General features: G+C 49.5%; 6 protein-coding genes across 6 annotated transcripts, besides 15 other annotated features; 1 reads left to right on the top strand and 5 right to left on the bottom strand.

The window, feature by feature from the left end:
• Positions 1-771: 771 nt before the first annotated feature.
• On the top strand, positions 772-3,993 carry PVX_089390 (hypothetical protein, conserved; the record flags this gene model as incomplete). The annotated part of the gene is made up of 13 exons (XM_001614916.1): positions 772-897; positions 1,060-1,119; positions 1,289-1,345; positions 1,480-1,533; positions 1,656-1,709; positions 1,976-2,034; positions 2,211-2,328; positions 2,532-2,753; positions 2,894-2,960; positions 3,128-3,247; positions 3,470-3,563; positions 3,703-3,757; positions 3,889-3,993. The coding sequence occupies 13 exons, from the start codon at positions 772-774 to the stop codon at positions 3,991-3,993; spliced, it is 1,191 nt and encodes a 396-aa protein (XP_001614966.1).
• A 1,108-nt stretch (positions 3,994-5,101) lies between these two features.
• Positions 5,102-6,334, bottom strand: PVX_089385 (hypothetical protein, conserved; the record flags this gene model as incomplete). Its single annotated transcript, XM_001614915.1, has 2 exons — positions 5,102-5,690; positions 5,895-6,334. 2 exons carry the CDS (start codon positions 6,332-6,334, stop codon positions 5,102-5,104), a joined length of 1,029 nt encoding a protein of 342 aa, XP_001614965.1.
• Positions 5,825-5,859: a microsatellite.
• A 728-nt stretch (positions 6,335-7,062) lies between the features above and the next one.
• Positions 7,063-7,083: a microsatellite.
• A 643-nt stretch (positions 7,084-7,726) lies between these two features.
• Positions 7,727-7,748: a microsatellite.
• A 58-nt stretch (positions 7,749-7,806) lies between these two features.
• Positions 7,807-7,827: a microsatellite.
• Positions 7,828-8,645: 818 nt separating this feature from the next.
• On the bottom strand, positions 8,646-10,310 carry PVX_089380 (hypothetical protein, conserved; the record flags this gene model as incomplete). The annotated part of the gene is made up of 1 exon (XM_001614914.1): positions 8,646-10,310. One exon carries the CDS (start codon positions 10,308-10,310, stop codon positions 8,646-8,648), a length of 1,665 nt encoding a protein of 554 aa, XP_001614964.1.
• A 306-nt stretch (positions 10,311-10,616) lies between these two features.
• Positions 10,617-10,643: a microsatellite.
• A 243-nt stretch (positions 10,644-10,886) lies between these two features.
• Positions 10,887-10,906: a microsatellite.
• Positions 10,907-11,276: 370 nt separating this feature from the next.
• On the bottom strand, positions 11,277-18,125 carry PVX_089375 (hypothetical protein, conserved; the record flags this gene model as incomplete). The annotated part of the gene is made up of 17 exons (XM_001614913.1): positions 11,277-11,423; positions 11,582-12,000; positions 12,119-13,124; positions 13,281-14,480; positions 14,690-14,855; positions 14,965-15,076; positions 15,251-15,388; positions 15,616-15,693; positions 15,849-15,939; positions 16,061-16,125; positions 16,224-16,269; positions 16,412-16,483; positions 16,665-16,744; positions 16,924-17,481; positions 17,617-17,709; positions 17,892-17,946; positions 18,078-18,125. 17 exons carry the CDS (start codon positions 18,123-18,125, stop codon positions 11,277-11,279), a joined length of 4,374 nt encoding a protein of 1,457 aa, XP_001614963.1.
• Positions 14,890-14,923: a microsatellite.
• Positions 14,939-14,958: a microsatellite.
• Positions 16,118-16,140: a microsatellite.
• A 362-nt stretch (positions 18,126-18,487) lies between the features above and the next one.
• Positions 18,488-18,521: a microsatellite.
• A 451-nt stretch (positions 18,522-18,972) lies between these two features.
• On the bottom strand, positions 18,973-20,204 carry PVX_089370 (U6 snRNA-associated Sm-like protein LSm3, putative; the record flags this gene model as incomplete). Its single annotated transcript, XM_001614912.1, has 4 exons — positions 19,788-20,204; positions 19,571-19,656; positions 19,299-19,388; positions 18,973-19,047 (listed from the first exon to the last, which is right to left on the bottom strand). Exons 1-4 carry the CDS (start codon positions 19,810-19,812, stop codon positions 18,973-18,975), a joined length of 276 nt encoding a protein of 91 aa, XP_001614962.1. The 5' UTR covers positions 19,813-20,204.
• A 794-nt stretch (positions 20,205-20,998) lies between these two features.
• Positions 20,999-27,272, bottom strand: PVX_089365 (helicase, putative; the record flags this gene model as incomplete). The annotated part of the gene is made up of 4 exons (XM_001614911.1): positions 26,684-27,272; positions 26,477-26,509; positions 26,283-26,358; positions 20,999-26,128 (listed from the first exon to the last, which is right to left on the bottom strand). The coding sequence occupies exons 1-4, from the start codon at positions 26,830-26,832 to the stop codon at positions 20,999-21,001; spliced, it is 5,388 nt and encodes a 1,795-aa protein (XP_001614961.1). The 5' UTR covers positions 26,833-27,272.
• Positions 22,893-22,927: a microsatellite.
• Positions 23,141-23,165: a microsatellite.
• Positions 24,238-24,257: a microsatellite.
• Positions 25,455-25,491: a microsatellite.
• Positions 26,488-26,614: a microsatellite.
• Positions 27,273-27,709: the final 437 nt, after the last annotated feature.

Below are 27,709 nucleotides of genomic sequence, written 5' to 3'. Positions count from 1 at the left end.
TCGAAAGTTTCCGAAAACGGTTACCACTAGGTGTGTAACCTGCCCATGTGGGGAGTTTTCAACTGCGTTGGTAAAATTGCCCTGCGAGTTTGTGTATGGAGATGCGTTCACCGTAGTGCTGTTCATTTAAGCGTTGATCATCAGCGCGTATGCGCCTGTTACGTGAGCACTGTGTGGTGTTATCCGTGCGTTATTGCCGCTTTGCCATGTGTGAGGGGAAAATAAACCTGAGTTGGTGGAACCGCACAGAAGCGGAAAATACGCCCCTCGGTTTTGCTACCCCGGGGGGAAAGGCTTCACAAAAAAAAGCGGCAAACAGGGGGGGGGGCAGAAAAGAGGGAGGCAAAAAAGAGGTCGGTAAAAAAAAGGGCGGTAAAAAAAAGGGCAGAAAAACTGCTCACAAAAGGGCACGTTAATTTTCCCGCTCGCCACCTCCCTTGGAGATGGGATCCCCCCGAGCGGAATTTTTTTTTTTTTTTTTTGCATTTGGTTTGCTTAAAAAAAAAGAAAAGAAAAAAGGAAAGAACCATTAACCATTCGGACAAAGGAGCATAATTTCATTTTTGCACATCCCTGTAAACCTTTTTTTTTTTTTTTTTTTTTTACCGCAAAATAGCTATTTCCCTGTACGTAGGGATCCACCTACGTGTTGGCATAAGCCCACAGAAGTGTGCGACGTGTCACCTAAAGGCAGCACACAAATTATTTTACTTCATCGGAGGGGCGCGTTCTCTGTGCGATATCGACGTATTACACGCTTGGCAGGTGAACATGTACGTCCTTTTTAAGGATCAGCCCAAGAAGGGGGGAGAAGGAGGATCACGAGAGGAGGAAGAAGAAGGAAGTTCCAACCAGCAAGGGATGCACAACAGGCAAAGGAATTCCTCATCGGAAAATGTAACCTGCGCTATGCCCGAGAATTAGCGCCCAAAGAGGGACACCACCGGGGGAAAGCACACCCTACACGGTTTCCTTTTAACGTGGTTCCCTTGTCAGTCCAAACGCGCAAACTTCTCATTTTTCCTTGTCTGGAAAATGGCTCCCCCCTTTTCTCCTCAGGAGAATACCCTGTCCTCCAAATATTTCAGGAAGGAAAATAGGCGCTTCAAGCACAATCTGGTAATAGCAGTGAAAAGGGGCGAGGCAAACATGGGAAAGGCGTGGATCATCTCACGAGGAGGGACTCCATAAACAAATACGCACACGCATTTGTGATGCACCCATGAGGGAGGATTTCACCCCATTTCGCCAGAGTTGCACATTCGTACCGTCCGCACATCCTTCGCAGAACATCCTAGACAAACGGAAGCCCCCGTTGGGGGGGTTAGGAAGCGCTTCTGAGCAAGTTAGACAGGAGAGGAAAAAAAAGAAAAAAAAAAAAAAAAAAAATACATATATGTGTATATGTTAAATAGGCACTTAATTACCTCCTTGGCAAAAATGAGACAATAAAAAATGAATTCCCCTCTTGCATGGCAGAGGATCGACCTTCCAAGTGAAAGGCAAAACGAGCTGGACATCTTAAAAGCAAAGGTGGGGGTTGTTTCTTTTCAAATGTGCTCTTCGCGAAACTGAGTGGCATCCTTTTAGGCCTCCCACCGTACAACCGCAAAACTGGGCAACACCCCTTTCGCATGCCTCTCCTTTCCGTTCAGAAAAATGTCGAGCCCAAGGGAATCATCATAGCGTGCTGCATAGGAACCGACTTCGTAAGATAAAATTGAGAGCTACGTTATGTACCCTGCGTGGGTCCCTAAAGTGGTTGGTAGGGACGCTCCGAGGAAAAAAAAAGCGATCACCCGTTGGGCTAAATTATACGTAAATGCCTTTACAACTATCTCTCTGTTCTCCCTTTTCTGTTCTCCCTTTTCTGTTCTCCCTTTTCTGTTCTCCCTTTTCTGTTCTCCCTTTTCTGTTCTCCCTTTTCTGTTCTCCCTTTTCTGTTCTCCCTTTCCATTTTCCCCTCCCCGCGCAGCGTTTCTCAACATTCATTAAAGACTTCAAAACGCACAACATAAACAACGACTTCATCAAGTGAGGAAAGGCAAACTGCTCACCTGCTGCTGAGTGGTTGCCTTTTCGCGAAGCAACGGAGAGTGGACGCAGATCGGCTGGGCACACCGTGGAAGGCACATATGTGTGGCCTTACGATTGCTTCTCCGGTGATTGCACTAGTGAGCAAAATTTTTCCTTGCCCTCCCTAACTGCAGAATAAAGAAGGTGTACAGTGAAGTCATCTTTTGTTCCGCCTTTTCGCAAAAGAAGACTTTTTTTCTTTTTCGCTTCGGGTGCATCGTGCTCTGGGACTTCACCATAAAGGAGAAGGAGGTAAGGCGGGGGTAGCGGCAGGGAGGCAGCGCCAAAGGGGGAAAGAAACGGAAAAAGTGCAGCAAATCCGCAAAAAAAAAAGGAAATAATGTGCAATTGTAAAACTGACCAAATGGGTAGGACGCCCCTCCGTGGATATCGCACACATGGGGCACGTTTTCCCAAGGCACACCCACCTCAATGTTTTTCCCCCCTCCGCTCAGATCCTATTTATGAACCTGAAGGACTACCTGAGTGAGGCGTACACCGAAAACGACAGCGAGCTGGACAGCATGTTTTACATTATGAACAGAGCAGATGATTCGAACGACAACCAAAGTGCCAAGAACGTGGAGAGGTGTTCCTTCAAAATAAAAAATGACATCATATACATTTACACGAACGATATATTTGAGAAGTTAAGTTATTCGTATGCCTTTTCGCAGGTTAGGCGGCGGGCCGCCAGGGCAGTGTGCTTTGACTGCGCGCGGAGTTGTGCGGTTGAGCAGTTGAGCAGCTGCCCAGTTGAACACTCGCACGGCTGCTCAACACTAACGACTTGCCGCGCACCGCTACCCCCCCACAGAGCGTAAAACTGTCCTACTTCGAAAAGGTGGTAGACGATACCATCGATAAGACAAAGAGCATCCCAGGTAACTGCCATGTGGGAAGCGCGAGCGCCAACTCGGGGCGGTATATCCCCCCAGCATGATGTGACTAACGATGGGACCGTACAGAAGCCCACATATATATGTGCTCACCTCTCCTGTGAGTAATTTACACAGCGCTGCAATTTTTCCACCTGGGCATTCTTTTACAGAATGCCTCGCGAGGACCGGAAAGATACAACTGAAGAAGAATGACATAAGCAAGAAAATCGGCGAACTGTTTGTTAACCGATTTTACATTAACATGAACACGGATATGTTGGACACCCCAGGTGAGGACCCCCCCCACACACACACGTGGCGCACACACACAGGGGAGAGGCTGCACCAAAAAGGGAAAGGCAAAAAGGAAAGCAGTTTCGACGGATCATTTGAACGAGCTAAGTGATTCCCCACACGTGTGTATCTGCAAGAACACATTTTTCATACCTGCGAAATAGCCATAAGTCGTAGTACTCAAAATGAGCACTTTTCTTTTTACCCCCCCTTTTAAGAAATATTTTGGGACCACGACGACTTCACCGAAACGTATGAGCACTTTAGAAAATACCTGGATATCTCCAAAAGGGTCGAAATTTTGAATCATAGGTAAGGGGGGTCTTTTTCCCAATTTGGAGAGTCGGCGTGGCGACGCAGAGGGAACCCCCTTTTGAATGAGCACATGGTGTAGCCCTCACGCCATAACAGCATTTCACACTTTCGTTCCTTGGCACCCCTCTCTCCGCAGATTGGACATAATTAAAGATCTGTACGATATGCTGCAAAACGAGTTAACCATTCAGGTTGGGCTTTGCAAAAAAGAAGCATAGCCGGATGCATGTTCGTTTGCGCGTGTGTATATCTTTGGCTGCTTTGGCTACTTTGCCTCACCATCGTCCAAACCTCTCCTCCTCCCTCTCCCCATCCCTTCCAGCACGGTTACAAACTCGAATGGATTGTGATATACCTCATATGCATAGAAGTCATCATCGACATTGTCTGGACAATCATCATCAAGGGTGTTTTCAAGTGGGGCTGACTTGGTCCTTGCCGTTGTGCGGATTAATTAATTTTTTTTTTTTTCCCATTTTTGCCTCCCTTCACGTGACAACTACATTACCACGATTGTGCCTTTCCCTCCAAAAAAAAAAACGTTTTGTTTGTTCATGCCCCATTTGTGTTCGTTTGTCCTGCGCAAGTTGTCCAATTTTGTGAATTACTCACTTCACCATTTTTAACATGTTTAAGGTGAACATTTTAAAAACGACTGCTTTTAAAAAAATGGCTAAAACAAATGAAATGTTCGGGAATAAAAAAAAAAAAAAAAAAAAAAAAGCTAGCTAGCTAGCTAATTGATCCAAGTTCGTATGAAGTGCAAATAAAAAATGTCCAAGTGAAATCATCAGATAAGGGAAAGACAAAGAAGCCAAACACGCTAATGGGGCAGTGGTTAAACACGCCATTGGCAGGGGCGAAGCACACAAATGACAAAGTGGTGACATAAACAATTAGCAAGCGAAACGGCAACAGGTGTTCGTGTTTGCCCCTTCCATGTAAAAAAGGAAGGCTCGTGCGCACGCGCGTACCCGTCTACGTGGGGGCGCACACAACAACACGACAGTTTAACTTAGCTGTGCCGGAGGAGCTTTACCAAAGCGCCGCGCTTTCTTAACACAAAAAAAAAAAAAAAAAGAAAGAAAGAAAAAGAGAAGGAGAAAGAGAAAGAGAGATGGGGAGAAATGCAGGGTTAAACGATCAGTCTTACTAGACTCCCTATGGAGGCCCACTATGCATACACACGTACGTGCGTACTCACGTGTATGTGGGGAGAGGCTACCTCTAACCGCGTGTCGTTCTCGAAACGGGTCCCCCCTCGGCAGTGAGCTTTCCCCATTTATGCGCAACAGACCGACTATTCTTCAGCTCCCCTCTCGCACTCCTACGTTTCAATCCATAGCGCAGGCTGACTGCTCATGCGCAGTCGTATGCGCACACATACGTCGCAGTGAAATGAAAAAAAAAAAAGGAAAAATAAGGAAAAGCAAAGAAAAACTAAGGAAAAACCAAGCAAAAACAAAGGAACCTTTTTTACGCCTCTCTCCTTCCACACAGTGCACATTTAATGCCAACTAAAAATATAATTATTTTTAATTTCCTCTGCTGTTCATTTTTTGCATTCCCGCTTTTGAATTTTGCCTTTTTTCTGTATTTATACTTTTGGCAGTGTTTTCCCTCTTCGGCGCGGGTTCCTTCTTCGTAGTGGGCTCCTTCTTTGGAGTAGGCTCCTTCTTTGGAGTAGGCTCCTTCTTCGGAGTAGGCTCCTTCTTCGGAGTAGGCTCCTTCTTCGGAGTAGGCTCCTTCTTCGGAGTGGGTTCCTTCTTCGGGGTGGGTTCCTTCACGCTGTTCTCCCTCTTAAATGCGCTTTCGCTCTTGGCAACACCTTCGCTCTTCGCAACACTTTCGCTCTTCACAATATTTTCGTCTTTCCCCTTCGTCTCGTCCACCCCCTTGTTACCTTTCCCTTGCGCGTTCTTCACAATCGCATCGCTGTCGTCATCTTCATCGTCTTCATCATCATCTGAGCCTGCCATCCCCGCCTTCTTCTCTTTGTAAACGTAGCACATGGGCACGAAGTAGTCGATTCGGGAGTTGTCCACCAGCTCGGATTCCTTCAGCGTGAGGAAGTTATTCAGCGGCGCGCCCTTGTACAGCAGCACGATGTTCTCCACCGGGATGCTGCAGTGTGCGTTTGTGTGTGTGGGGGGGAAGCGGGTGAAATGAAGCGACGCGTGGGTGTTGTTACGCAAATGTGAGGAGGGGCCTCCACTTGCAGTGTAACTCGTCGATAGATAAACAAGTGGCATATTTGACAAACGGACCCCCCTCCCTCGTTGTTCCTCGTTGGTCCTCTTTTTTTTTTTTTTTTTTTTTTTTCCTTACGAAGTGGACTCATCGGTGAGGTTGTATATTCTCTGCTTCAACACGCGGACTTCACACGTGTCGATTATTTTTATTTTGATTGTTTGTCTAAAGCAGAAGGACCAAAAGGGGATGCACCTGCTGGTTCCCGAACCGCACGATTGTAATGTTCGCACATTAATGGTAATTAAGTTGGCCAAGTATAACTCCAGTTTTACAGTTTTTCTATTGGATTTATTATACGTTGAGAGCTTCTCATCCAATTTGCATTCCACTCTTGCAAAGTACAGCACTAAGGAGGTATTGTCATATGTATAATTTTTTTTTACTTTAATTTTGTTAATTATTTCGCTTATTTTCATTTCATTGTTTATGTCCCCTATCTGGTATGTGGATGACTCCTTGTTAACAAAATCGTTCACCGTTATGAGGATGTCGTTGGCACCTACCGTTACGTACATTTTTTCTTTGGGTGGGGGTGAATCAAACTTGGTGGTGGTTGGTCGAGTGGAGGAGGGGTGACTGAAAAATACGGGCACGTCGAAAGGGGCGCGTCAAGAGGGCATATCAGAACGGGGCTCTTGATGGACTCCTGCACGTGTGTATATGTGTGGGGGGGGTCTACATATTTGGAGGCGCACACGTGGGGGAGAAGCGACGTGGGGGAGGAATGAATACGGGGCAGACAGGTGAACAGACAGGCAAACAGGCGCCAAACAGATAAACAAACAAACGGACACACAAACAAACGGATAGACAAACACACGAATGACATACAAACAAACGGATGGACAAACAAACGGATGGACAAACAAATGGGTAGACACACAAACAGATAGACAAACAAACGGCCAAACAAACACACAACTGACAGACAGAACAAACGAGAGGACTGCTTCATACGTGCAGCCTATCGCAGGAGGACTTCCGCTCCGGTCGTGAGTTCCTCGCGAATGGCCCCAGCGAATTGTGTGCGCCTGCAAAGTTCGCCAGCGCGAAGGAGTGCTTCACGCAAGGGAAAGGAATCCTTTTCTTTGTTCACGTGAACGCCGCACCCTACACAGGTGTGTGCACATGCATCAAATGGAGTAGACATCCGTACAGAGACATCCACTGGCGCACGTGGATGGACAGGTGGGAGGGGGGAAAAAAATATTTAAATTATTAACTGCTTCACGATATTAAGAAAATTTTCTTTGCGTGTTTTTCCTCTTTCATTTGCCTGCGTCATCATCACTGCGTTTCAACTGATAGTGAACACACAGCGGGAGGGGAGGGGTGTAGCACGGCACATGCAGAAATGACACACCTGTCAATGGAACACTGCAATTGCAAATCGCGACAATTTTACAACTTCAACAAGTGAATGAGCGCAATTATTCGCGTATGCAAAGTGTGGAAGTGCCAGGAGAAAACAGGAAGTGTGTGTTGCCAACTGGAGGTCCTTTTTTTTTTTTTTTTTTTTTTAAAAAATGCATAAAAAGGAATGAAACAATTTCGTTTTATTCTCGTTGTGAAAATTTTGCCACACGCGTAAAAAAATTGTTGGTAAAAATGGCTACCTCTTTTTTTTTTTTTTTTTTTTTTTTTTTTCAAAAATTTACGTGCCAAAATGGTGTAGTAAAATGGCTAGTCTTCGCGCGGGCATAGCGGGCATAATTTGTGCTTTTACATTTGGGGTAAGAATATGGTTTGAAGCATTTTCTTTTCCTCATTTGATGTGGTAACCTCTCGTTTGGCCATCCGCAAGGGGAGGAGTCCGGACGGTGGGAAGAACTGTATGCGCGGGCACGCAGTGTCGTGTGGCACGGCCGAAGTGGGCTATCAGGAGGAAACATAAAGCGGCGTAGGTGAAACGCAACGAATGCACATTTGCAGGCGCCCTCCTGCTGCGCCATGTGAATACCGCGAAGGGGAGAATGAAGCGAAGGTGGAGGCAACAGCAAAGGCGAAATACGCGCACCCATGCGGGAGGCAGCACGGTACGTTGCACGACGCACACACTATGCGGCCAGGTGAACTTGCCCGCGCGAAGTTGTTACACAGGAATGAACATTTGAGGGGAGGAAGAAAATTTAGATGAGGCGGGATTTTGCCGAGGGACGCCCCTGTGCACCCCACTGGGCAACTCGCCCCTCCCATCTGCATGTGCGTGTGTTCATCCCTCTGAGGCGTTTTGAGAAGCGTCTACTCGTCGCGCGCGAGGGGAGGCCCACGATGGGCCAAAAGAAGTGCGGTAAAGTAGGCGGTAAAGTGGGCGTCAACGGGTGCCGCAACTGATGCGGAGGGAAACACCGGCGCGCAGGCCGCCGAACAGAGGAAGCGCCGTTTCGAATTATTTGCCGAGGAGTAGTGCTTCAATCGCGGCACGCTCCTTGACGAAGGTGAGCACGTGTTGCGTCTCCCGCAGGCGGCAAATGGTAAATCTTAAATGACATGTACCTCCTGGGGTGCGACTCACGCGGAACAAGTCCGCCACACGGAACAGTTGGCCGCATGATATGTGTGATGGGGGAGGTTCCTAAAGTGGAGCGCTAGGCACCATTCGTGTGGTCTGCTGGTGCAGCTCGACAGATGGTTACTGCGCGAAGATGATGTTGTCGCGGGGGGCGCGCGCTCGCAAACTCGGCACGGGTGAAAAGGAAGAAAAAAAGAAGAAAAAAAAAAAATACATACATGCATGCATACATACCGCATACATACCACATGCATACATACCACATGCACACATACTACGTACACGTGCACACACCCGCCTCCCCGCGCGGCGCGTCAGCAGCCGTGGCGCTGCAGGGAACGGGCGTAGTATGCCAGCGCCTGCCGCACGGACGCAACGCCGTAGTCGAAAAACTCATAAACCTCCGCGCTGGACAAAACCCAAGGCTGGATCCCGTCCTTCTCAAAGGGGTGAATAATGTTGTACAAAAAAAAAAGGGAACTCAAATAGTCCTTCAAAAAGTGCAGGAGGTGCTCCGGTGGGGGGTTCCCATGTGGGAGGTGCTCCAGTGAGGGGTTCTGTGGAAAGCCCCCCCCATTCCGGTAGCGCGCGAGGGCATAAGCCAAATAATCAGCGAGTCCCATTCTTAAGGAGAGAACCACGTCGACTTGGGTGCCCTTAAAAGAAGCCCCAAAAATGTCATTGCAAACGGGTTGCACATACAGAGGGATGTTGTTCTGTACTAACTGCTTTAAGGTGTCTATTGCCTGTTGGTCCTTCACAATAGAGTTTTTGAAAATCTCATTCAAAAGGACAAGTGTTATTTTGGTATCTCCTTTGGGTTCTTTTTTTTCGCTGCCATGGAGGTTATCCCTCTGTACTTCTTCCACGGCACAATTAACACGGGGCATGTTTTCTCCCTTCTCCTGTGATGGGGTATTTCCCCAAAGGCTGCTTTGGCCTGTGCCCACTGGAGAGTACAACCCCCCCAAAGGTGTAAAAAAATGATGGGCGCATTCTACAATGTGCGTCGCGAACCACTCTACCTTCTTGTGCAAGGATGGGAGGACTCGCTTCAAATGGGTAATGCTCATTTGTTTCACCTCGGTGAGGAGAAGAAACACAACGTAGCAAACACACTGGAGTGTTTTCCCCTTTTCTGCTAAGAAGCTTCTTTTGCTAAAATCCAAAATTGCTTTTATTAATCCCTCCACAGTTTTATTGCACACGGGGTGGCAGCGTGCGCCCGTTAATACTCCCCCTTCTGAGGTGATGTTGCTTCCTTCCGCTGCGTCGATGAGCTTGTTGTGCGCGTTCGCTTTGTTCGCGAACTTTAGGTGGAGCGTGTGGGGCGTCTGCTGTGGGGAGGGCTTCGATACGGTGAATTCGTGTGCCCCCCCTGGGGAGGCGCTCATCAAGAACCCTTGCCCGTGCAACCCACGCGTTAAGCCATCAAAAAAGACAGAGTCGAAAAGGTAATCAGCCACGTAGATGCTCACATGTGCCACCTTGTGCTCGTACAGACACACAGCAATGTTCACCAGGTAGGGCGAAAGTTTGTTCTCCCCCAGGAGTATAATAACGTCGCTCGTTTTTAAAACGATATAAACATGCTTTGGCGTTTTGGCGCTTCCTTCTTTTGCATCGGATGCGGTCCATCTGCGTTGCTTAAGAAGGTTGGCAACTCCTTGGAGGATATCCGCACAGGTGTAGGGCCTCTTCCGATCGGACCACTTGCATGAGGTGAACACTCTGTTGATCGCTTTCTTAAGAAGTGTATTCGGTCGGCACAGCTGCCAGGTTTTCGGTCGGCACAGCTGCCAAAATTTCGATCGGCACAGCTGCCAGATTATGGGGCGACACCTTTGCAACTCCCCCTTTGCCCTCCTGACTAGGCAGTATAATGATAACAGCGCAGATACAAGCACGTAGGTTAGCACGAGGATGAGGTACCCAACTGCGTTCTTCCCGTTTTGATTTCCACACCCGCTTTTAATCATTTTGGGGGGCGGCCGCGCATGGTTTTGCGGCGCTCCCGTTGCTTGGCTTGCTTTGCCTCCTATTCCTGCCGCTTGCTTGCGGTGGGCCGGATTGGACTTTCCTTTCTCACTGGAGTGCCTTTTCGCGCCTGAGCTGCCCCTGGACCATTTTGCGAAGCGGGGCTAACACACCGATGGAGACGCCCGTGGTCCTCTGCACTGAACCCTCTTGCCACGCGATGAAGTAGTCGCCACCCCGCACGGATACCTAACCATCACCGCCCTCTCTCTATAAAGCGAGTGGGAAATCTATTCCAACACATGTACAAGCAAACGTCGATTATTTCGACAGAAGTGCTCTCACGTTACGACTGCTGCTCGTTTGCATCGTCCCCAGTGTTAGCGGTAACACAAGATGGTAGAGACGACGACTGTTCTGGTAGTTCCCCCCACACACACCTTTGCAAGAAAAAAAAGTGAGAAATGTGGGGTTGGCCCTCTTTTCGCCAAAATTGCCCAACCAGTTGGTAATTCCAATCTGCGAAATGTAGCTTCTTTCTTTTCAAATGAGATATATGCAGGGGAAAAAAAGAAAAAAGTTCCTTCGCTTGTTTCCTCTTTGTGACATTAGAAGGGGGCGATAGAAATAGGGACAAAAAAAAAAAAAAAAAATCTACACACAATTATTACTTTGACAGCGATTTTTTTGCTAAGTTACACTGTTCAGATTTTTTTTTTTTTTTTTTTTTTTCACATGTGCGTGTTTTGGATGACTTCAATTGGGGTGGCTCTTATGAGCTTCTCTCCCCCCTACGAGAAATTTGCTCTCCATGGGAAGCCCGGTCCTTTTGTTTTCCTTGAGCGCAGCGGGGGGAGGGACCCAGGAAGGGGCAGCCCGCAAAATGGCCACAAAATGGGCCCTCAAATGGCCGCAAATTGGCCGCACAAATTCATCGCACTTTTTCGAATCTCCCCTGCAAAGCAGAGTTACCCCCCCCCTGCAGGCAGGGTTAACAAGACCTGCCCCCCCTCCTCGTACCCAACCTCCTTGTAAGCCTCCACCATTTCGGAGATAATCGCCTGGTCGTATTTGTTCATCTTTATAAAGTTGCCTACACATTTATCAGCTTGGTCCTGCAGGGATTGGGGTCGGCCCCAAGGGGGGGAAGGTAAAATGACCTCTTTCGTTTTTTTTACTCTCCCTCCACCTATCGGGGGGAAGAGAGAAAACGCACAACGGGGCAGCTCCCCCGATTAGAAGCCTACGTCGACACAAAGGGATGGACACCTACCCGCATGCCGAGGTGCAAAAACGCCATGCATAGATAAGCCCACAGTTTGTGGCTGAAGAGGTTCATTTCGTTGGACTTGTACAAGAGCCTGTACGCGTGCAGGTATTTTCTTCTTCTTTTTAAATAGTAATAAGCCAAGTAGAGATAAGAATAGCTAGTTGCGCACACCTGCTGCGAATTCTTAGCCTCATTTTTGCTGTCTTCAAATTGGCCAAGGGAGAGGTAAATTTTACTCAGCTGCAGGTGTATCCTCACGCGGATGTTCTTCAGTCTACACAGGGGCAAGTACCGCCTCAGTAGGCCCACACACTTCGGGTAGTCGCCGAGCTTATACGAGCTCTGCGCGTAGATGTACAGCACGTCCAGGTTGCGCAGGTGCTCGCCCGTCTCCTCTATCGCTTCCACACATTTGGCGAATTCTGCAGGGGGGGAGAAGCAATGTGAAGGTGTAGCTGTAGCTGCAGCTGCAGCTGGAGGCCGACGCAACCCAGTGAGGGCCGCGCGGATACCTCCTTCGAAGCGCCCCTTTGGGCCCACCTCCCACTGCAAAGAGCGCGCGGATGATCAGCTGCCTGTACAGAGGCGTGTCCAAGGACGACTGCGTTAGGAACTTGCGCCGATTCTCGTGAATAAACATCAAGACATTTAGCATGTTCAATTTTATGCAATGAGTTAGGAACAGCAGCATGAGGGTGTCCTTCGCGGGAATGTGCCTGTACAGATTCGTCTCTGGGTAGTTCGCCATGGTTTGATGCTCCCCTAGGGTTGGCTGTTCCCTCTGGTTGTCCCGTCTTCCTCTCCCGTTTGCAGCTTCCTCTTCCTTTTTCTGTTGTAGCTCCTCCTTGTCTGTGCCAGGTTGGTCGTTCGATCCATTTGCGTCCCCTTCGGGGCTCCCTTTAAGTGCGTCTTCCCCCCCTTTCGTGCTTTTTTTTTTTTTTTTTTTTTTCCTTAGCTCATCTTGGGCTCGTTCCACCTCGTCATTTGCGACCCCCCCGATATGGTCCACGCTGACGCTATTGCGGGAGGCCCCCGTCTTATCTCTCCTTTCACTCTCTTCACTTTTTGCCTTTTTTCCGCTGGGGTCGTTTCCCCCCGTGTGACCCCCCAACGCGGAGGCCAACGCGGAGGCACTCCTCTCAACCTGCAGCCGCAGCTCATTTTCGTTGGCGCTCATCAGGATGCTCATGTTAATGTAGTAATGCACGTAGTTCCGCTGGAAGAAGAAGCACAAGGCTTTTACGTACACGCAAATCTCCACAGTTACATCTACGTGGGGTTGGCTAAACGAGCTGTACAGGTGCAACTGTCTCATGTCCAGGGGGGGTTCTTCCTCAGACGAAGCAGCCGGAGGAGAAGCAGAATGAGAAGACGGAGCAGACGCAGCCGACGCAGCAGAGGGATCGGGGGGTCCTCCTTTTCTTCTCCTTTGGCATTTTTTCCTCTTCAGGATTTCTATCAAATAGGTAGCTAATTTCTCCGCCTCGGCGTACTTGTGTGCGTTTAGGTACGCCAGGGCTAAGGTGAAAATGCTTTCGGTGTGTTCCTGCAAAGGGGGGTAGCGGCAGGTTTTCGCGGGGTGTGCGCGAGGGGCGCGTCCCCCGGAATGGGTTACACCCCAGTTGGGGGTGCGCCCACTAAGCTGTGCCGCCACCCACTTGCGAAGGCAACCGCTCAACTGTGGCTGCTCCCTCCCTCTTACAAAGTTGGTAAGCTCCACGTAGGCTGACAGACACGAAATGCAGGCGTCCGCATTTTCTCCGTTCAGGTACTTCTCATACGAGTCGAAATTATTGTGGCACTCGAAGTGGTCGTAGACCTGGCCGTTTGGGGGAACCCCCCCGTTGTCCCCCTCCCCTGAAAGGGTGTCCTTTTCCCGTTCGCTCCTCTCCACGCAGTACTGCTCGTAGTACAGACGCTGTCGTTTCTTATGGGCTTGGCCACCGGGGTGGCAACTTATTAGGAGCAAAGTTTTGGCATACGTGTACAGGACGTCAACAAATACTTTTTTAATTTCTTCATTTTGTGGTAGATTTATAATCGAGATGATGCTCTCCTGCTCGGCGTCCTCCACGAAGGTTCCCCCCGCCGGGTGACTTTCTCCCCTTCCGTTTAGCATCACTTCACCAAAGTGGTCCATATAATGGAACAAATACGAATTGGCGTTTTTTTCCCTTACAGCGCTTAGCACCCATGCTAACATGTCTTCCTGTTTTTTTTTTTTTTTTTTTTTTATTTTTTTTTGCTCTTTTTCGTACATGTAATTGTCCCTATGTGGGTCGTCCTCCCCCTCGTCATACTCCGAGTAGTGCATCAGCATGTTAACCACATGATTACAATCTTGCGTTTCCATCTCTGTCAAGTGTTTCTTCGTGGCACTTTCTCCGCAAAAAGTTATCTTCCTAAAGAGAAGAACCAACATGGCTTCGCAGAAATGGGCAGTCTTCCTACGCTTCAGAAGGAACTCACTTTCCTGCACCACATTGAATAGGTAGCCATCTACATTTGTGATGTTGTTTTTTTTTTTTATTTCGCGTAGGGCTTCCATGTTCAGGTGGTTCTCCTTCTCGAAGTAGCCGTTGATGATCACGTTGGATGACTCGTGCACGAGGTTGAAGAGGTGCGCCAGGATGCAGTTTGAGTTTTCCTCGGACATGGCTTTCTTTCCGCAGGGGGGGTTTTCCACCGGGTTTGTCAAAGCGGTTGGGTTGGGGGTTTGCCCTGCTGTTTGCCCTGTGGTTGGGTCGGCGGTTGTTTCTCTGGTTTGCTCCGCGGTTGTGTCTGCGGTTTCCCCTTCGGCTTGCCCCTTCCCCTGAGCGCCCTCCTCTGCACACGTCACCTCATCGTGGAGGTTAAAATTTCTGTACACCTTCTTCCGCACAATTTCGTACGCCAGTTTGATCTGCGGGGTGGAGCGGAAGGTCGGGTTGGGCTCTGCCAGCTGGGGCCCTCTTCGCCGCAAATGGGCAGGCGGCAGGTAGACAAGTAGAGAAGACAAGTAAGGAGACAAGGTAGACAAGTAAGGTAGATACGTGACATAGACGCATAACGTACGCACATAACGTGCAGCTAACTTGCATACAACTTGCATACAACTTGCATGCGACTCACCATGACGCCCTTGATGCTGCTGTACAGGTTGATGTACGTGGGCGTCTCCTTCAAGCTGTCTAGGAAGGAGACGTACTCCTTGGACTTTCTGTAAATCTTCATTTGGTCCTCCTCTTTCAGCTGGTCGATTTGGAGGTTGACGTACTGGATGCCCTCCAGGATGGACCTATCGTAGGGTAGCGGTGTGATGAAGCGGCGTATCGAAGAGGGGTAGCACAGCGGCGTTGCGGATCAGCGTGGGGAAAACCCACAACAGGGCCGCTTACCCACCCTACCTGTTAAACACATTCTCGACGCACTCGCTCTCCTTCTTATCGCCCGCTGGAGCGCCTCCCTTCACGTTAACCACCCGCAGGGGGAATTCCACTTTCTCTCTCTTGAGAAAGGCTGCAGGAAGGTGGGCCCATTTTGCGAAGATTTGATAAGCGCAGAGGAGCGGTGAGTAAGGTAGACGGGTAGACAGGGGCGATCTCCGGTGGAAGCTCTGACGTAGCCACACAGCACATGAACACCGTGCAGACGCGCCGATCTACTCTCTGCCATATTTCCGCCTCCCCATACGCTTGTAAAACTGAATGGTCAGTAGGACGTAAGCCCCTCCGTAGACGAACGACTCCTCGTTGGCTTCGTTTTCCCTGCCACTTTTCGCCTCCCCCTTTGGTGAGTTCATGGGGTGCAGTTGGTACTTGGCGTTGATGACTGCGGGGGGGGAGTCAAATAAAGGTAGTAAAATTAAGGTGATCAAAATTGAGGCGAACACAATTAGGGTTCACAAAATTAGGGTTTACAAAACTAGGGTTTAGGGATTGCAAATTTGAGGTTCGCGAAACTTGGTGAGCCGAACAGGTTGCCCTCCATCCTGCTGCACTCATTTTGGGAGGTGCAAAAAACTGCCTATGTGTGCAGGCAGCCCCTTTTTTCTCTACCTGTGTTTGCTATCACGTCCGAAATGTTGACTTCGAACCTCCCGCAGAGGGCGTCCATCACGCTGGGGGCGGCGTTGTCTGAAGGGAGGCGTGCGGCATAGCGAGAAATATATCAGCACGGTTGCTCACTGTGTGTGGATGAAACTACGCACAGACAAGGACACAACTGTGCGTACGACTCTCTAAAACAAATGACCAAGCCATTCTTCACTTTGCCTACTCTCCGTTGCTACCCCTTTGCTTCTTCCCCTCGTTGACGCACAGCAAATACGCATTCACGTTAAACGATTCGTAAAACAGAAAGTTGTAAATATATTCAATTTCCTACGCATGTGGAGAAAAAAAAAATTCCCTTTTTGTGACTGCGGTTGAGCCATTCGGCCGGGCGCGCACACATTGTCGTGCCTCCCCCGATTGAGCGCTTCCTGCTGATCAATTGCGCTACCTTTATATTTCTGTACTTGTACAGTTCGTCTTTTTTCCACACAATTTTGTATTTCTCTTGCTCATCTGGGGGGGAGGAGAAATACCGGCGGGAATTTTCGAAGAGTGGTTCGAAGTCGGGTCAATCGTTGGGGCTCCTGGGAGGAGGGGCCCCCCAATTTAACCTTCCACGAGAGCCCCATCGTTCAGGCAAAAGTCCAAAAACTTCAACTGAAAGGGGAAGAAAAGGAAAGAAAAAGGGGAAAAAGGAGAAAAACGAAAATAAATGAAACATACGGGTGAGACACGTACAACTGAGTGTTCCCGCGCCCCTCTTTCCCTGTCCACACCAGTTCACTTCCTATGCGCTTACTTGAAATGTGTGCGAACTCTTCTTCGCCATTTTGTCATCAATCGCCTTGGGGATGTTGTACACCCCATCAACCTGTGACGCCGCGGGGAAAAAAAAACACACACATACATAGATACGCAGATAGATAGATACATACATACATGCACACAAATCGACATGCTCCCCTTTTTTGCATACATGAACACTCTGATGGTCTACAACTAGACGACGAGAAGGGCTGGGCCATCTCGCGGGAGTGATTCTCCAAGTTAACCTTCACGCTCATTATGTTGTACGAGGACCTCCCGCAGTAGTGCCCCACCAGGGAATTTATATTCAGCGTGATGTGAAAGCCTTTCAGGGGGAAAAGGAAAAAAAAAAAAAAAAAAAAAAATTCCATAAAATTTCGACAAAAATTCAAAAAAAATATGAACGGGTCAGGCAAATGTAGACCAAATCGGGAGAACATTTTGGTGAGTTGCACACAACCCCCATGGTGAGGGGAAGACACACACACATCGTGGCGAACGCACTTATGTCAATATCCGCTTTGAGGGAGTGGTCCGATTTTTTCTCGTCCCTTCGCGAGTTACTTTTTGTTTTATCCTTTTTCTTTTTTTTCTTTTCATCCTTGTCTGCATTTTTTTTTTTTTTTTTTTTATCATTCTTGTCGCTCTTGTCGCCAGGACCCCCCTGCTCGCCCGCTTGGTCCGCTTCACTCTGATTTGCGGGGTCTTCCCCCCCTTGCTCCCCGCACTTGTACGACGCGACGATCTTCCTCGTGATGATTAGCTGGTCGTGCAGAAAGGGGAAGGCCTTGATGCGGTCCGACCCGACGCGCACAAAGCTGCTACTGAGGCCATCGTCGCTGTCTTTATCGCCGCGGTTGTTTTCACTTTTGCTGTTATCATCGCCCTTATCATTGCCCTTATCATTGCCCTTATCATTACCCTTATCATTGCCCTTACCGTCACCCTTATCGTCACCGCTCCCGCCATCTTTCTTGTCCTTCGCCTCCCCCTCAGGGTTATTACCTCTCGCGTAAACGTCCACCTTTACGCAGCTCTGGATGATGTCGTTGATGACCGTTTCTGCAAAACGTAAGTTGGTGCGCACAGCGAATGGAGGTGACAGAAAGGTGAAGCAGCTATAGAGTTGCTGATGCCTTTACGATAATGAGCGAAGGAGTACACACACTGGTTCTCCATCCCCCCCACCGCTCGGACCTTCGCATATCTCGATGTAGTTGCTGGGGAAGTTAATCTGGCGGTAGTTGTTCTTTCCAATGAGGTTGGACTCGTAGCAGTTTCCATAGAAATCTGACCACAGGAGGGAAGAAAAAAAAAAGTGTATAAAAAATTGGAGGGGATGCCCAAAGAATACACGTATGTATATGTGCACATTTAAGTGTCTATCATTTTCATATTGTCTTTATCCTCTTCGATTTTTTTTTTTTTTTTTTTTTGTCACTTCTGCGCATTTCGCTAGAAGGCACCCCCACCTGTTACGTTTATTTTGTACGACGCTGAATCGTCGGATGCTGTGAAGTTGGTCACCTTTTTTTTGGTAACAAGGGGGAGAGGGAGAAGGGTGGTTAAATGGGGATAATAAACAGCTCAGCGCAGGGTTGCAAGGAAGTCCCCCCGTTAATTCCCTTATTTTCGCTTTTTTTTTTTTCTTTTTTTACGTAAAAGGAGACAAAGAAGGGTCCCTCGGGCTTTTCTTTATATTCCATTTTGCCAAGCCGAGGAGGAGCGCGTCCATCTGCGGAGGTATCCCTGTGGAGTCACAACTTAGGGGCCACGCAAAACGCGTTACGCGCAGCGCAACCCTCAAGAGGAACAAAAATTTACAACCGAAAGTAGACGTAGAGAATGAGTACGCACAATGGGGAGGAATGGCTCCCCCCGGCAGAAGTGTGCAATTTCCCCCCTGATGGTTTCCCTTTCAGTTTTTTAAAAAGCGTTCCCGCATCTACATAGGCCAAATGATCACTCCTGCGTCATGCGCGGTGGGTCATTTTGTTAACGTTGTAATGGTGTGCCACTGTAGGAAGGCTCTTTTTCACTTCGCCAATAAGTTACACAGGAAATGCAGACAGGGGGGGAAGTCTTATTTATTTTTATTTTTTTTTTTTTAAAAGATGTCTACATACATTCGTTAGGCAATTTTTAAAAAAACTTCAAGTTTAAAATGTGCCTATATAACTAAATGCTCGTTAGTAATTCAGCGGGGAAAAAAGAAAAAATAATTTTGCGAGAAATGGGGGGGCCGAAAATTCGACCCCTATAATGGGTCCGCATTTGCCAAGATGGGGGGATGCGGAAAATGGGTCGGCGCCGCGCGGAGACAAACGCTGGTCGCATGTACGTGACAGCATGCTAAAGGGGCGCCCCAAACGAACACACATGTGAAGAAGCGGCCGTATGGACTTGTGAAGAAGCGGCCGTATGTACTTGTGAAGAAGCGGCCGTATGTACTTGTGTAGAAGCGACCGTATGTACTTGTGTAGAAGCGGCCTTCTGCACATGTGCCTGCGTGTCGACGTGAACGCCGCCTCTACACCTTGGGGAGCGCCGCTCCTACTTCGTCGCCGATGACACTAAGATGATGGAGTCCCCCCGGACGAAAACCATGTCTAGGTTCCTCTCAATTTTCTGAAAAGAAAAAAAAAACAAAAAAAAAAAAAAAGTGAGTATACGTACATGTAAAAATATGCACAGTGTAATCCCCATGTGATATAGAAGTTCCATCACTTTGTTATGCTTTTTTTATTTTTTTCTTTCCTCCCTGCGGGGAAGGTCCCGTCGTGCATGCTCCCCATCATTGTAGCGGCTACTAATTTGTTGGTTTTTCTATTAAATTGGCTACGTTCGATTCGCGGTAGGGGAGTGCATCTCGGGCGTACCTTTACGGACTCCTCATCATTCTCCACGACGCTCTGCTTGTACGTTTCGTGCGCGTTGGAGAGGATCATATTCAAGTGGTTATCGTATGCCTTCAGGGGGGTGGGGTGCAGCGGTGTGTATGAAAGGAAGTGGGTGTGGCGGCAGCACCCAGACAGGGGGAAAGAAGCCTGCAGGTGCAGATACGCCTCAACGGAAGGTCTCAATGGAACGTCTCAACGGAACGTCTCAGCGAAATGCCGCTTTCCCAAAAGGGGGGAGAAACAGTTCTTACGTCCAACTTCCCTCTGATCTCCCTATCTCCTTTGCATTTTAAAAACACCTCCTCCTCCATGTTCAGGCGAATATAGTCCAGGGGATCTGCGCACAGCAAGTTGAAGTTAAAAATGTGATGGCTTCCCCCAAAAGGGGGATTTTAAAAAAATGCCCTCCTCTTTTCTCCTCTCTCAGTTGGCCCCTATCACTGCGCAGGTTGTTTCTCCTCAAGTTACTTTGTATTAGGGCTATCTTCTCCATATGGGTTCGGCGGGTTGGGCAGCATACAGCAGTTAGCAGAGGTGCATACAGCGGTTCGCAGATGCCCTCTTAGGAGAGATCGAAGATGTCCTCTTAAAGCGGTTCACAGATGCCCTCTTAGGAGAGGTGCCACTTCCTGAGCGGTCGCCCTCCCCGCTGCGGCGGAAGGAGCAATTCGTTCGCTCGCCCGGTATCCTTCGGCCGGTTGGAGTTCCTCGTCGTTCAGGCAGTGGCCCCTTCAAAGGGTTGCTTCGACTTTATTTTATTCGCAAAAAAAAAAAAAAAAAAGATGGGAAACAAAAGGAACAATCGACTAAGGGGAAAAAAAAACCTTACGTTGCCGCAGATTAGCGTTGTAGTGCCAAAGGGTAACGCCTCTATGCTTAGTTGCTCATTTTTGGCGTTCCTTCAAAATTGGGTGCCTCTTTAATTTCGTTTCAGTGTGAGAAGGAAATCGATCGGCAGTTGCGCTGTCGCTGTGGGAGCAACTTTTTTGGGGGCTTCTTGTGCGAGCGGCACAAGTGTATTACCACTTCGGCGCAATTTTGGCGTAATTTTTTACGCATACCTTTCGAATAAATTGCGCTTTTTAGAAGAAGTACTTTTTAGCCCCCCGCGAAGTGAAACTGCGCTGCTGATTTTTTTTTTTTTTTTTCCTTTTTCGTGTGAGCCTTTCCCTCCCCAGGGGTGGAGGCCTACTCCCCCTTCGATGCTGTTTCAAAAAAAGGACTAATTTAAAGCGTTACAGAGTGTTGAGCGGGGTTGCTCAAAAAGGGAGAGGCAGCGCAGGGGGGAGGTTCAAGATTGTTCCTTTCCACACCGCGGGGAATATAGCTTTGGTGAGGCTTCCCCCCCGCACACCTGTTTTTGCGCAAAGAGTAGGCCCTGCGAAATGATACTTTGCAGAGCTGCAAATGGTGCTGCCAAACTTTGCTGCAGCTGCGCACAGGGGGTACTCACATAAAGGGTAGGTGCACAAATGGAGGAGGTGGAAGAAGAACACCAAAGGGGGGATCGCTACGTGAGGAGCAGACAGATGGGCGGCCGCGCCCGGCGGTTAAGCCTCCCCACGCACCGCTCACACACGGGGGCATCGCTACGTGAGAAGCAGACATACGAATCTTCGTGTCGGGCGGTAGGACCTCCCCACACAGGGGGATCGCCTTCACCGAGCGGCTTAAAACTCTCACTCGCGGGGCAAACCGTCCGTTTCGGTGGACGACGACGGGGACGCCTCGTCGAGGGTGGGGTTGTCCTCATCGTCATCGCCATCGCCGTCGTCTTCCCCATCCTCCTCATCCTCGTCATCCTCATCCTCCCCATCCTCCTCGTCGTCCTCCCCACCCCCCCCCACGTTCATCATCTCAATTTCTATCTTCATCTTCATCTCGTCGATCTGCTGGCGCAGCCCATCCGTGAGGTTATCGCTGAGGAAGTTGAAGCAGTAGGACGTGAGGGTGTAGGTGTCTTGGAAGTCATTTCTGTTGGTGAATTCCTGCAGGTCCTGCGAAATAGCGTTGAGGGTCTCCTTCTTATTTTCATGCAGGGCGTTGATGTCGTCCTTGTCCTCCACATGCTCTAGGGTCTTCTCAAATCGCACGTTGGTCTTATCAGCTTCATCCACGTGCTCGTGTAAGAGCCTGTCCTTGTAGATGTCCTCATCCTCATCGTTGTTCCTTTTGTTAACAAATATTTCTTTAATGGTATCTACGTTAGCGAACCAGTCTTTATTTGCAGAGTCGCTGCTAGGCATGGGAGTTCTCCCCCCGTTTAGCACTTCGGCAATGCTTGGGGGGACATTCTGGTGGGAGACTTTACTGCCACTGGAGGGGTCGTTCTTCTCCCCCCCAAGGGGGGGGTTATCCCCCCTAAGGGAGGAGTCACCCCCGCCGAGGAGGGACCTACTATTCAGGTTGCTAAAATTGCCCATGCTTATGCAGATGGTGTCTAGCTTCCTCTTCTGGAGTTGCTTCTTCCAAATGTTCTCCTCTACAGTATATTCGCAGACGAACCTGAAGACGTGCACATCCTTCGTTTGCCCGATTCTATGGCACCTGTCCATGGCCTGCTTATCGATGGAGGGGTTCCAGTCAGTGTCGTAGAAGATTACGACGTTGGCTGCCGTCAAGTTGATGCCTATGCTGCCACTTCGTGTGGAAGATATAAAAAGAAAAATCGATTTGTCATTGTTAAATTTGGTTACGATCTTTTGCCTTTGCTCCACTTTGGTTGATCCGTCTAACCTAATGAATGTGTAATTCAAGTGGTTGAGGAAGACCTCTAGAATGTCTAGCATTTTAATAAACTGGGTGAAGAGCAAGCACTTGTTTCCTTCCCTTTTGCATTTATTTAATAGCTTTTCTAGGGCGAACAATTTTCCACTGCCCAGGGTTATGTCCTTGTTTAGGGGGAAGATGATGGACTGCTTGTGGAAGGGTTGGTGGTAGACCCTTGTGGCTACTTTGATCCTGTGGAGGATGGGCTCTAGGTAGCTACCATTCTGCAGCAGAGTGTTGTTGACCGCGATTTTGTGGCTGCTGCAGATGACCGCGGGCGTGTTCAGCACCGTGAAGTTGTGGATTTCGCGCTCGCGCGTCTTCAGGAAGAGCTCCATGGTGGGGAACAGCGCCTCCAGGGGGGGCACCCCGGTGGGAGTTACCGCGGCAATCACAGAGGTGGAAATAACCGGGTCAATCACGCCTACCGCGTTCGCGTCATTTTCACCCGCCGAGTTCGCCACATCCGCGGAGCGCACCTCCCGCATGAGCGAACGGTCCACCGGCAAATTATTGCTCGAGTGGTAGGGGACGAACCCATCCGCGGAGAACTCACGCCTAAGCAAGCTCAGCAGGTTCGCCCCAAACAGAGGGGTCCGGCTGTTCTTTAGCAAACTGTACTCACTGAAGAAGGTCTCTTTGAGCCGCTCCTCCCTCCTCCTGTCTTTCTCCTCAAATCGACGTTGCCTCTTAATCCACAAGTTGTGCTCGAGTGAATTTAGGTAGCTCTGGTTCGACTCGTCCGAAAAGAAGTTTCTATACTGCGTGTCGATGTTGATGATCTTCAGGTTGTTCCTGTAGAGGAGGTTCCTACTGCGGTTGTGTAGCGCCTCGTTGGGGGGGGGCTTGCTGAGGGCGGCTTTGTTCAGGGCGACTTTATTGGGGGCAGCCTTATTGAGGGGATCCCCCGCAGAGGCCACGCCACACGGAGAGACGTCCTTCATCGTTCGGTAGAGGTACTCATCGTAGCAGCTGTGCTTATTAAAAGGGTCGATAAAGAGACTTAGAATGTCATAGTTGTTATTCATTTCGCAAACGAACTCGTCCGAATAGGTGAGCAAGTTTTTGGGAATGCTTCTCCTCTTTACTTGGTTGCTGACGTACGTGTTTACATCTTCAATATTTCTTGGAGGTACACCACCGCGGTGCGTGTTACCACGAAAGGGAGTTTGCATCTCCTCAGGGGAAGCACCCCCGCTGTTCAGCCCATTTGGGAGACAATTCACCTTCGTTAAGGATTCCCCACTTGGGGAACGTGGCCTCTTCTTCCCAGTGACACTACCGATGGAAGAGCTGCTTCGTTTAACTGAGCAGATGGCCTGGGCGGGGCTGTACGGCTCACTCGTTATCTCGTTGGGAGCACCTCCCACGGGTTGCCCAAATTGCGGTCCGTCGAGAGTGTCCCCAGGGGGGGGGTGCAGGAATGGCTCCCCTTTTGGGAAGGGCTGCAGGGGGATAGCATCAACCAGGTTCTGGGTGGAATCACTTGGGGTGCCCCTCTGGTGTGCGGCAAACGAATGGGGGGAACCCAGTGAGGAGAGGTCCCTTTGAAGGAGAGTAACAAATCCATTCCTACTCCGATCGGCGCCACCCCTTGATGCGCTCTGCCCACCCGCCTCTCGACGACGGGGCAGGCCCCCCAAAGAGGTGAACTCCTTGTGGAGGAACAAAATGAGGTGAAAGTCAAGGTGGTAGGTCCTTTCAAAGAGGACACAAAAACGGGGAATGTAAAAAGTGATCGGGAGGAGATAATAATAAGGCGTCTGAATATGCTTATTCGTAAACAAATCGCAATGGTTACAAACTTTTCGGAGCTGAATGAGGATGTTCATCAGGCCAATGTAATTGCCACTACTAAGAGTGTTTTGGACCTGCTTATTTTGAATGAACTCATCGTAGAGGACTTGCTGTCTCCTCGTCAACTTACATTTTATTATATGCTCATACTTATTTGGCATTTCCTTTTCCACGTTTTTCTTTAGCCTCCTCAAAATGTAGGGCCTTATTACTGTGTGCAGACGGTCGATGAGCTCTCTCGAGTCATTTATTTTGCTCTTCTGTATGGCCAAGTTTAAGGGGTCCGAAAACCACTCCTTGAAATCCAAATGGGAGGTAAAAATGTTGGGCATGAGGAAGTGCAGAAGGGACCACAACTCCTCCAAGCTGTTCTGCAACGGAGTGCCAGTCACTAAAAGGCAATTTTCTCTCTTCAAACTCAAAATGATATTCCACCGCTTCGTATTAAAATTTTTTATATTATGTGCTTCATCCAAAATGATGTATTTCCACCTCTTTCTCTTAAAAATGATGTGGTCCTTAACAATGGTGGAGTAGCTAGATATGCACACGTGGAAGGAGTCCTTGTTGAACCAGCCGACTCTCTTTTTGTACCTTTCATTTTGGTTTCCAAAGTAGGAGAGGATTTTAAAGCACGGGGAAAATCTCTTCAGTTCGATCTCCCAGTTGATGAGGATTGACGTCGGCACGATGATCAGGTGCGGCCCCCATATGTCAAAGTGGTAGGCCAGGTAACTCAAAAGAGAAATGCACTGCAGCGTTTTCCCCAACCCCATTTCGTCCGCCAAAATTCCGTTAATATTATTCTTGTAAAGATATAGTAACCAGTGCAGTCCGGCGTGCTGGTAATCCCTCAGCGTCGCCTTTATGAATGGCGGTATTTTAGTTAAGTGCTTTTCCTGCATGTTGCACATCAGCATATCATCGTTGGAGGTGCTAGACACGGACGAATCGCTTTCCTCCCCTTCACTGTCCCTTTCGGGGCCCATCGGGCCCTCCTTGCCGTGGTGACTTCTGCTCCGTTTCTTCCTCTTCCTCCGCTTCTTCCTCCGCCCGCTGCACGAGTTGCTCTTCTTCGTCAGGTTGTCTTCGGCTGGCGGGGCTGCCTCCTCCGCTTCTTCGAACTTTCTTTTCTTCTCCTTCGGCTTCGCTTCGCTCGACTCGCCGTCTACACCCTGGGGGGGTTCCCCTTCAGCAGCGGCGTCCCCTTCAGCAGCGGCATCCTCCTCATCAGCCGCTTCCCCCTCATCAGCCGCTCCCCCCTCATCAGCCGCTCCCCCCTCATCAGCCGCTTCCCCCTCATCAGCCGCTTCCCCCTCATCAGCCGCTCCCCCCTCATCAGCTGCTTCCCCCTCATCAGCCGCTCCCCCCTCATCAGCTGCTTCCCCCTCATCAGCCGCTCCCTCCCCCTGGCGCATCAAATCCAGGTACTGCTCGCCGCTCTTAAAGCCGTAAATCCTTTTGAGCAGCTCCTCAATAGGCATGCTGGCCTCGTCGTCCAGGAGGCTGATTTCCTTCCCCTTTTCCTCCGACTCGTCGCTCGACTCCATCTGCTCGTCCAGCAAGACGTCTTCTTCCTCCTGGTTGGTCAGGTCCTCCTCCTTCAGCTCGTCGTCCGCCAGGTTGTGCAGGCCGCCGCTCTCGGTGTCGTTCGCGCTGCTCCTCGCGGTGCTGCCCGCGCTCACTCGTTTGCTGCTTCGCCTGCTCACCCGCTCGCCGCTTACCCTGCTCAACCTGCTAGCGCCTTCGCCGCTTAACCTGCTAACCCCCTCGCTGCTCATCCGGCTGACCCTTTTGCTGCTGCCCACGCTGCTCCGGTCGTTGCTCCCCCCCGTGGGGCCCAGGTGCGAAGAAAACGTAACGTTCTCACTGGGGTTGCACGAGCTTATACTGGCGTGTCGATTGACGAACAGCTCATGCACATTGTCCTGTCTAGCTCTTTTAATTTTTTTAATAGCGTCCTTTACAAACTTTTTAAATCTCATTTCCTTTTTTTTGTTTAGCGTTTTCTGCAACTCCCTCTTCTTCTCTTCCCAAACTAACTTTTCAATTTTTTTCCAAAAGAGATCCATGTAGGACGAGATGTGTTTGGAGTGGGTCTTCAGTCGCTTCTCCTCCTCTTCCTGTTTCTTTTGTTTTATCTTCTCTCGGTTGCTCAGGTATTTCACGCAGCTCTGACTCAAAATTTTGAACTGCTTTTTCTTCTTCTTTATTTCGTACATCACCAGGTCTTGGAACTCCTTCTGCGGTGGGGAAGCATAGCGGTGTAGAGGTGGCGCGGTGTGGACGCATAGCGGTGTAGAGGTGGTGCGCGGTGGAGTGGAGTGGAGGTCGAGTGAACCCCCCCTGGAGGCGCCCGCGAAAACTTCGCAAACATGGCGCACTGGACGGACTTACCATTTCCTTCAGCTCGTAGCACCAGAAGGTCAGCTCGGAGGGCTTCGCGGGCTCGATAACCTTGTGCACGTATCCACTGCAAATGGGGGAGGGTAGGAGAGGCAAAATGGGTTGAGCAAACCGATGGGGCAGCGGCACAGACAGGGGAATGTTTGTTTGACCACGTGTAGCCTGCGCGTCTTTCCGTTCGTTACCATTTTCCCATTTTCTCATTCAGGTAGGTCAGTCTGCGGTACGCGAAGGGGGGGGGAAAATGAGCATATGGAAGGAAGTGCAGAGGGATAAAGGGGGCGGACGTGCAGAGGGGTAAAGGGGAAGACATGCAGAGGGGCATAATTTCAAAAGAGCAGACGTGCAAAGGGGCAACCGCGCAAAATGATGGCCGCCCGGTGGGTCATTACTGTTGCTTGAGCAGGCTGATCTCCTCATTGTACTTGGCGACCTTCCTATTGTTCTCGAAAAAATAAAGGGACCCCAGGTTCTGGATGTCATCCAGGCTCAGTCGGTACGACCTGGCATGCAGCACATTGTCACACGGGGTGCTATTCATTGTGTGCCTTCTTCGTTTTCCTTTTTTTACTGCTCAGGTGGAATGCGATTGGCACTCTCCCGAGGGAATACGTATCGGCAAAAGGTAAACGGTAGGCGGGGGAAGCAGCCACAAAAAAAAGAAAAGGAGAGTGTACCTCCTCCCTTTTTTGGGGGGAAAATGTTGAGGGGGTGCCGCTTTAGCAAGTGTGTTATCCCCCCCTTAGGAGCACACCTATGTACGCATCTTTTGAAAGGTGGCTAACTTGGCGCTGCGAAGAGCGGCTGTCCGTTTCACGAAGGGGAATACGGATGGGCGAGAGTGCATACCGGGGTGAAAACCGCCCAAGTGAAATACGATTCGCACGAACCGCGAATTCACCGCGTATTCACCGCTCATTCGCTGTTCACTCGCTGCCAATTAATGCTGTGTCGGCTGCCTGCCACTGGCTAACGTTGCGCAAAAAAAAAAACGCAATTTTCGCAACAATGTAACAGAGAAGGGAAAAAAAATAATAAATAAAAATAAAAAATGCAACGGTAAAATAGCGATACAAATAGCGATACAAATGAAGAAAAAAAATAACCTGAACCGTTGAGGTGCCCAAGTACGTTTGCGACGGGCACACAAAAAAAGGCAGGCATCCATTAATAACGCTCGAACGAAATAAGTGTGAAAGAAAAAAAAAGGAATCAATCAGGAGAGGTGATGGGCGGGCAGGGGTGTAGTACAATTTAGTACCATTCGCGTGGTGTTCTTAACTGTGCATCTTCCATGTGCTTGTTTGCAAAGGGGGGGGGGGGGGGGGGAAAAAAAACTTCTGTGGAAGCGTGGCTCCACGGGGAAGGCAAAACATCGCTCATATATCTTGCGCACGAGAGCGTATCGATACCGGGGG

The sequence above is a fragment of the Plasmodium vivax genome, chromosome 5 (assembly GCF_000002415.2).
Source record: "Plasmodium vivax chromosome 5, whole genome shotgun sequence".
Taxonomy (NCBI): Eukaryota; Apicomplexa; class Aconoidasida; order Haemosporida; family Plasmodiidae; genus Plasmodium; species Plasmodium vivax.
Note: the sequence above shows the minus strand (reverse complement) of the source record. Positions and strands in the feature narration are given on the sequence as shown.